At 37.5% G+C, this 8,088-nt stretch overlaps 1 protein-coding gene across 1 annotated transcript in view; it reads right to left on the reverse strand.

Annotated features, from left to right (window-relative positions):
- Window positions 1-6,660, reverse strand: part of LOC117425161 (protein spire homolog 2-like) — a 34,832-nt gene extending 28,172 nt beyond the window's left edge. The window contains exons 1-2 of the mRNA XM_034041882.3: window positions 6,228-6,660; window positions 1,670-1,713 (exon numbers count right to left, since the gene is read on the reverse strand). Of these exons, the coding sequence (XP_033897773.1) occupies window positions 1,670-1,713; window positions 6,228-6,630 (447 nt within the window). The 5' untranslated portion in view covers window positions 6,631-6,660. The remainder of the gene's footprint in view (window positions 1-1,669; window positions 1,714-6,227) is intronic.
- Between the last annotated feature and the right edge of the window lie 1,428 nt (window positions 6,661-8,088).

The raw sequence follows: 8,088 nt of genomic DNA on the forward strand, positions 1-8,088 counted from the left end.
AGGATTATAATTACTGAACTCTGGACTTTTATATTGACTAACACGTGGCTAATACACAGTTTTACTAAAGATAACCCAAAGAACCGTTTACTCACACTTGATTACACACCATATAGCCGAGCACATAGTTTACAGCAGTGTCATTAGCTTGCTAAGCAACCCTTTTCCTTGCATGCAAAGGTTGTCATTCCATTCAAAGCCAAGAATAGATATATCAACTTCAGAACTAAATCACAGATGACGCTAAGATTGGTAAAAAAATAAATAAATAAATAAAATAAACCACTGTTAAGCAATGTAATCCTTCATGATTGCTGCATTTGTGAAGCATTAACATCTGACGCAGATGACATTTTCTGCTAGATAATGAACCGCAGAGAGTGGAGCGGCAGAGAGACTGGAAATGCCATTTCATTATTATTTGTATCTATCCATACACCTCCCCCGAAATAGTGAAAACCTGCATCAGGCTACCCTAACCAGAGAGAGATGAACTGGGGGGCACAGGGCTTTGTCTGACATGCCAGTTTAATAAGACACTGTAGCTAATCAAGCATGTAGTAAAACCTGGACTGGTTGAAACTACTATGCAGTATGTAATTGCACCAAAACATGCACCAGCCGCCCTTTCAGTTGTGTCAAATTACCTCTCCAGATGATACTAGTTACCAGAAACCACACATCCAGCACCTGATTGCACATGGTGGTCAGTCATTCAAGATTTCTTAACTTCTAAACAGTTTTAGCTGCAGGTGCGCAACATGACTAACAGACATGCACCCTTATTAAACAGGGCAATTTTGGTTAAGCCATTTTGTATTAAGAAATATGCACCCAAGATATAGATTATATGGACCACCAACAGCACCACATTTAATAAAAAACATTTTCAGTACAATGACACTACATGAATATCCCCAGTAAGTATGGACAGGTCTTGGTTACAGATGGTGCTACTCTATAAACTGTACTTTAACTGTTGTAGCAGCCTGGAAACTCCACCATGCTCCATGAATGTGAGTTTCACTGAATTGCATTGCGCACAAAGGAAAAACTCCACGATCAGTTACTGGTATATCCAGCTACAATGCACATATGTTAACACTTTTAAAACATCCCAGCCAATACCTGATTGAATGCTACTCAACCAAATAGTTTGGCACATACTGTAGGTCATTTATGATGAGCACTTTTAAGACGTGGAGCTGCAGAACCAATGGACACTCTTGGTTGGTGCCGACATAAGAGCAAGAAATGTCCGGAGATGACAATGACTAGAAAATTACCTGAATACAGTTAACATGAAGAGTTCTGCTCATAATAAGGAACGGTCCATTAACTAAATATTTCTTGAAGTTCACTTCAAATCTATGCGATTACAACAAGCTGAAAGGTCAAAACTAAGATGCCTGCTTACGATATGCTTGAATTGGGCGTTGTCCACACTGAGTTGTTTTATAAATTCTTGCAAAGGCTGTTGAGACGGATTGATTTAGATTGTAGAGTTTAAAGCTGTCTAGTGAATAACTAGGATTATTTGACAGCTTTCGTAACTGACACCAGGAGTTATACAAACAAAAACACAAAACTCGATTTCCTGGATGAATTCAATACCTTAAGAATCTGTGCCACCAGTTGCTGAACTTCGGTCTGTAATAAAGAGGCTTACCTGCCCGTCTGAAGTTGCTTGCTCAGAGTGTTTCCTTTTCGCATCTAAAAAGTAAAAGAAAAAAAGTCACATAACTATATTTTAAATCAAACACCCTCACCTCCCAGCAGCCCCCTCTTTATTGTAACTAATATGCAGCTTTCATGCAGCCCATTTTGATTCTCTTTTCCTAGTTTGGGTTTGCATTCCAATTCCTTCTACTGTTTCCAGGTGTTGCCTGCTTCTGGGTATTACCATAACAAAGAATATGAATTCAAATTACTTGGCCAACCACTGTTTTAGTAAAATTGTCCCATCCCATCCCATCCCATCCACTTTGCTGCATGACTGTCCCTTTAATAAAAATATGTTGACCGGATGCTTGTGCACTCACCAGTCTGACAATGCTTTCCTGTCATTCACTTTTGTTGACATCAAAGCTTTTTAAAATAAAAAGCTTTGTTCACTGTGGCCCCCATGGCAAAAATTCATTGAAACTGCAGTATTGTAATAATGTACTGAAATGTTCAAAAGAATTGTGGCTCTTGACATCAATATCCTCTCCTTTTAACAATTAATAATGCCTTATCTGTACATCAGAAAATGACAATCCTTTTACCGACTGTCCTATCTATTGTTAACACTTCTAACAAGCATGAGACAGCTGGGTGGAACACAGTACAGACTGGTTTCAAGCAGCTGTGACACTGTTGCCAGAAAACTGCAAGAAAACAGCATATTTCTCAGCACCTACTGAGGGATCACATTTAGAGGGATTGCAAAGAAATTTACAATACATGGCTTAACAGAAGGACATAAAGCAGGTACCCATGAAAAAGGACAGTACTAGAAAATGAAACTCATTGCACATGAAGAGTGCAGGTGCCGTACGGTCAAGAAATAAATCTGGCTTTCCCACACTGGTTTGTTGCATCATTATAACCCTGCATCATGGAAACACATTCTTTAAAAATGTGATACATAAAATGAAAAGGATCACCAACGCACATTTGCATATACATACAATCATTATGTAACCTCTGATTGCATATATCAAGTCAACACATGCATCATCTTTTTAACACTGCTGTAGAACACCTTTAAAGAAAGGAACAGATACCATAGTTAAAATTCCCCCGAGAGCTTTACAGCTATTATCCACAGCTCAGAACCGGCATCTAACCATAACCCTTTCATGGAAACCTAACTCTGTTTTGTTTCAAATTAGTACTGCAACACTCTAAGACAGTGTCTAAGACACTAGATTGTTAATCATACTGAAAGCTTGTACATAAATTAGGTTTTTATGTAAGCCAAATCAGCAGCGATGCTAAAGCAGATTTCCTCTTTCCTAACGTTAAAATACCCCTTAAATGATACAGATCTACCCTGCCATTTACTGCAAGGAGATTAAAAACCTTGATTGTACCAACTCACACGGTACACATCTGCCAATATGATTGGAAATATCTAGTGCTGCTGAGGAAAGCCCTAGTTTTAAATACACAGGTTATAAAACCTGTCCACTGTGTGGTAAAATACAGTTATTATGAAATACAGTCTGTCAACCAGTCCCAAGAAATGATTTTCCAACAACAGAAACTTAAAGTAAAAGCTATTTAGGAGATCCTTGTTAAAACTGGCCCAGGCTTTGCGGCAGGGTGTTTTTTTTTAAAAAAAATCAAGTGCATCACATTTTCCTTGCTTCTGCTTCCCACTGCCAACAAATTCGACAAGCTGGGCCATAGAGCCGAGAAATGCATTCAAATTAGAACGCTGACATTGCGGTTGTCATTCAGCAATGTCAGAAATAACCTTGTACTTCTGAGAAAACTGAAAAAAGGCCAGCGTTTATGCCTTTTTCTGTTTATGTCACAGTTACATGTAACTATAACGTAGATACAGTAGGGTAGCCAACGTTCAAGTATATTCAACATTAGAACACTACATGAAAACGTATACTTTACTTCAGTAATGAACTTCAAGCAAAGCTACAGGTGTGCAAATATGTCCCACAAGGGAGGGGAGGGGGCCACGACAATTTGTTCATGCCATAAAGCTCTTTATTCCTGTGTGTGAATTGTTAGTAGGACACATCTTACACTTCCGTTCTATACAGAGGAAAAGATGTGGGTCAGAGGGGGTCTTATAACCTGCAACTCAGGAAGTGAATTGAAAGAGGAAACCCATCAAACTGACGGAATTGGCCTTCAAGTGAAGGTAAGGTCATGAAAACAAGAACAGCAGCAAAATAAAGGACTTTGGAGAATGTTTTCTAAAGACTAGGTTAGTACACCTTTAAGTTAACCTTTAAAAAAGGTTAAATTACATTAACGTGTACGGTACCTGGAACTACATAAAGTTTAAATGACTATTCATTCCCTTCTTGAAAAGAATCATGCAGTACATAACACAGGAATACAGGTGTCCATGATATATATTGTATTGTAATAAAGGTATTGTTTGCATCATGACAAGAACAAAACCACAATAAAGCGCATTTCACCAAGTGGTTCTTGAATGAATAAGTGTATAAATTAAAAACATACTTTATGTGCTTTTATATAATTGGTTGCAACTGGAGTGTTTTTAACTTTGTACAGTGCTCTGAGATGCCATGGCAAGAAGGGTGCTATATAAAAAGAAATGTATATTGTATTGTTTTTTATAGTCGGAATGAATACGTACCCTCCCTATCTTATTTAAATGTTGTTGTTTAACAAAGTGATCTTTTGATCTTATTATGCATCATTCCAGTTGCCAATCTGGACCACCACATGTATCGTGATACATATCGTATCGCCACCTGCACATTGTGATCTGTATCGTCCCATTTAAGTATATCATTACACCACCAAACAAAAACATTTTCTTTAAGTGAGTGTATTCTACATGATTTCATATCAGGCAATAAATTCGTTTCAGAGGAGTTACACAATATTAGACATTTATTACGTCTCAGGTAACTATATTTCCCATTGAGGGGATGAAAGACTGAATTTCATATTGCCACTGAATAACTGTCACAATTTCAGCTGTAAGGAGTTGAGGATTGATTATAGGGTTGTGTAAATGGGCTCTGGATTCTCATTATATTATCACATCACAGGCCTAAAGACGCTGCTTCCCACGGTTTGAATAATAATGAACACAGTATATATCATGAGGTTGTGGCCTAGCAATGATGCTTTTTTTGTTGCTGTTGAGTGGGATATAAAAAAAAAACTGTCAAGGTTTTCTAGTCAAGCATTTGGCTGACATGGTGATTAAATAGACAAGGGGGTGTAGCTAACTGGTTTGGTTTCTTGTACTTGTTTTTAATGTTTTTGCTGTAGTGCTTTTATAGCAGGACTCTTATTGTAATGTTGTTTGGTAACGAACCAAAGAGTGATAAACTACCAGCAGAGGATGAACGCTCCATCCTAACAGTGCATCTTTATTACCTGAAAACAGTACTGATCTGCTTTCTGCAGTTACAAGCCTGCCTTGAAAAACGCCAGTGTATCTTAAAGGAGGGGAAACCCTTTTTTGTATTATCCACCTCAGTTGCTAAAAATACTCTGAATTGAAGTGCTGCAGGAGACTCAATTGAACATGGATGGAACCTCCAGCTTAGTCCAAAGATTACAGCAAACGCATAGAACCAATGAATTTACAGTAATTTATAATACACACACAAAGTATTTAACCCACAGAACTGAACAAACAAATCAAACAATATACACGCGCTCCAATAAATATTCAAAGTGTTCTTTAGTTTCGATATTGATAATTGTATATACTAGCATATGTTTAATGTGTCTAATTTTTTTTTTAATTTAATTTTTTTTAAACCGTAATCAATGCAAACTTGAACGTTGACTACTCTACTGTATCTCTGTTATGGTTATATGTAACGGTGACAATAATACTGTAAATAGATGTTTTGTTGAAATAATGATACATTATTCTGTGTCAATAAAATTGATTTAAAATGAATCTTATTTTTTTTCAAAAGGAGCTAAACAGATCTATTCACTGGTTTGTTTACCTTTTGGTTAATGCCAGCATGGATTAAATTAGTCCATACCTGGCATAAACCAGTTTAGATATGTCACTTGTATACAATGGGATTTTCAATAATATAATTATTGTGAAGCCAACTCTGTCCAAAGCAGATACAAAACTACACAAAAGATGTAGGGCCAGACATATTTAACCCTAAAACACAGTACAAGCCATTCTGAAATACTGTGCTTAGTAAATAATTAATCGTTTTCCCAGTTTATGTAATATTTTATCAGCAATAACAAAACATAAAGCAAAACCGAATGGATGCAATTGTTCAACCCGCGATGAAACCCCATGTTTGTTTATTATGTACCGTATATATATATATATATATATATATATATATATATATATATATATATATATATATATTCTTAAAACAACCCATTGAATTAAAAACCAAAAAAAAAAAAATCAAATTGACAAATAAAGCATACACTGGAGTTAATGAAACAAAAGGCTTACCTTCTATTGTGATACTATTTATTTAATTAATTAAAATCGATTATTGACAGCTCACTTTACTTACCTTGGGTGCTTTGATCCCTATACAAGGTGACTGCACCATCCTTGTGCAACAATATGGATCCAGGATCCTTGACTCTCCCGAACTCACACTGGTCCTCTCCCGGGAGGAGCTGGCTTAATCCCCGGCAGCACTGGTAGCACACCGCCCATGCCTGTTCTTCATTAATGGGCTGTTCGTATGATTTCAGCACTTCTTCCAATGACAGCTCCTTTGGGTCATACAGCTCCCGAACCTCAGCCCGGTCTTGGGGAGACACGGTATCGTTGCTGTCGCTGTTGCCGCTCGCTGATCTGGCCATTTCTGCTGCTGCTCCATTATTCCAACAACCAAGGAGCCATGTTCTCCCTTTCACAAAGCCTTGTAACTGCTGCAGCTTCGGGTTTCCATAACAGCAATGATTCATGAACGAAAGCTGGCTTTGATCTGCTGGAATGTCAATCAGCGGCTGCTGGTAAAATGAGAAAGTCCAGCCCACAGCTGCAGGGACTGCCCACTGCAATTCATACTGTATCCACAGTTTCGACTCAGCACAGTGCCGGGTTGAAGACGCATAGAAATCGATTTTACGCCATCTGTCTGCTAGCTATAGATAAGGAATAGGTCATTTAAATATATATATATATATATATATATATATATATATATATATATATATATATATATATATATATATATATATATATAATGTTGTATTGATAAGATCGTTTATGAATTCATTTTATTGGAATTAAAAACCGACCCTCTTCCCACACACATTCTGTTTATTTTAACACTACACGTCCTGCAAAGGAAAATGTAATTACATTGGTAATATGTTCACACAGTTGATAGAATGTATTTATCAACAATCTGTCCATTTTCCTTGACACTTGTAAATGGAATAAGTCGGTGTGTGTGGTCTATGGGAGTAGTTCATGAATAATTATTTTCAAACTCTAGGGTTAATTGGAAGGGCGTCGATTTAAGCCGCGTTGTGTAACAGCTCTCAAACAATGGGTTATCTACGCTCCAGTATCCATATCCACAGGAGAATATCTACACCTTTTACAAATGCTATTAGGAATGTTGGGCAGATTTTTGTTTTTTAAAGGAACACCTTCTTAAGTCGATAATATGCAGTTATGTCATCAAACTATGACCAATGTACAGACTGTGGTCTAGTACTGGTTGAGTCACTGGTTTTACACAAACGAAATACATTTGAGTCACTGAATACTAAGGCGTGCAGGACTCCAGCCCCAGCAGCTCACCACCCCACGCAGTCCCTGAAACTAGTCCCAACATCCCAGGAATTACCTGGCTCTGCTATTATATCCTAGTTTAGCCCATCGTGTTTTTGACAGGGATCAAAGCTCTGCTAATTCATGCATTATATACTCTTATCTGGTCAACACTCGGCAAAACAGGATTCATTGTAAACACGCAGAAATAACAGTGGCAAAACATTATATTTAAATAAAGTTTATAAAACCCTACTGGCCTCCAGGCCTTGGTTTCATAAACAAAGGTGTATCATGATTGGTTCTCATCTCTCTTTACCCAGACATGTGAACATTCTGCCCTTTGACCTCACCTCACTGGGGTAACATGACCTTCACGAGGAGAATGCTAATACAAAAATGCGATTATAGGTAGTTATCGTTAAAGGGAAAGTCCATAAAGACCATCTTCATTCATAAATGTGATGTCTTTAGTAACGGGCAGCAGTGTGAAGTAGTGGTTAGGGCTCTGGACTCTTGACCAGAAGGTCGTGGGTTCAATCCCAGGTGGGGAACACTGTTGCTGTACCCCAAGGTACCTTACCTAGATTGCTCTAGTAAAAACCCAACTGTATAACTGGGTAATTGTATGTAAAAATAAT

This window comes from Acipenser ruthenus, chromosome 20 (assembly GCF_902713425.1).
Source record: "Acipenser ruthenus chromosome 20, fAciRut3.2 maternal haplotype, whole genome shotgun sequence".
NCBI classification, from domain to species: domain Eukaryota; kingdom Metazoa; phylum Chordata; class Actinopteri; order Acipenseriformes; family Acipenseridae; genus Acipenser; species Acipenser ruthenus.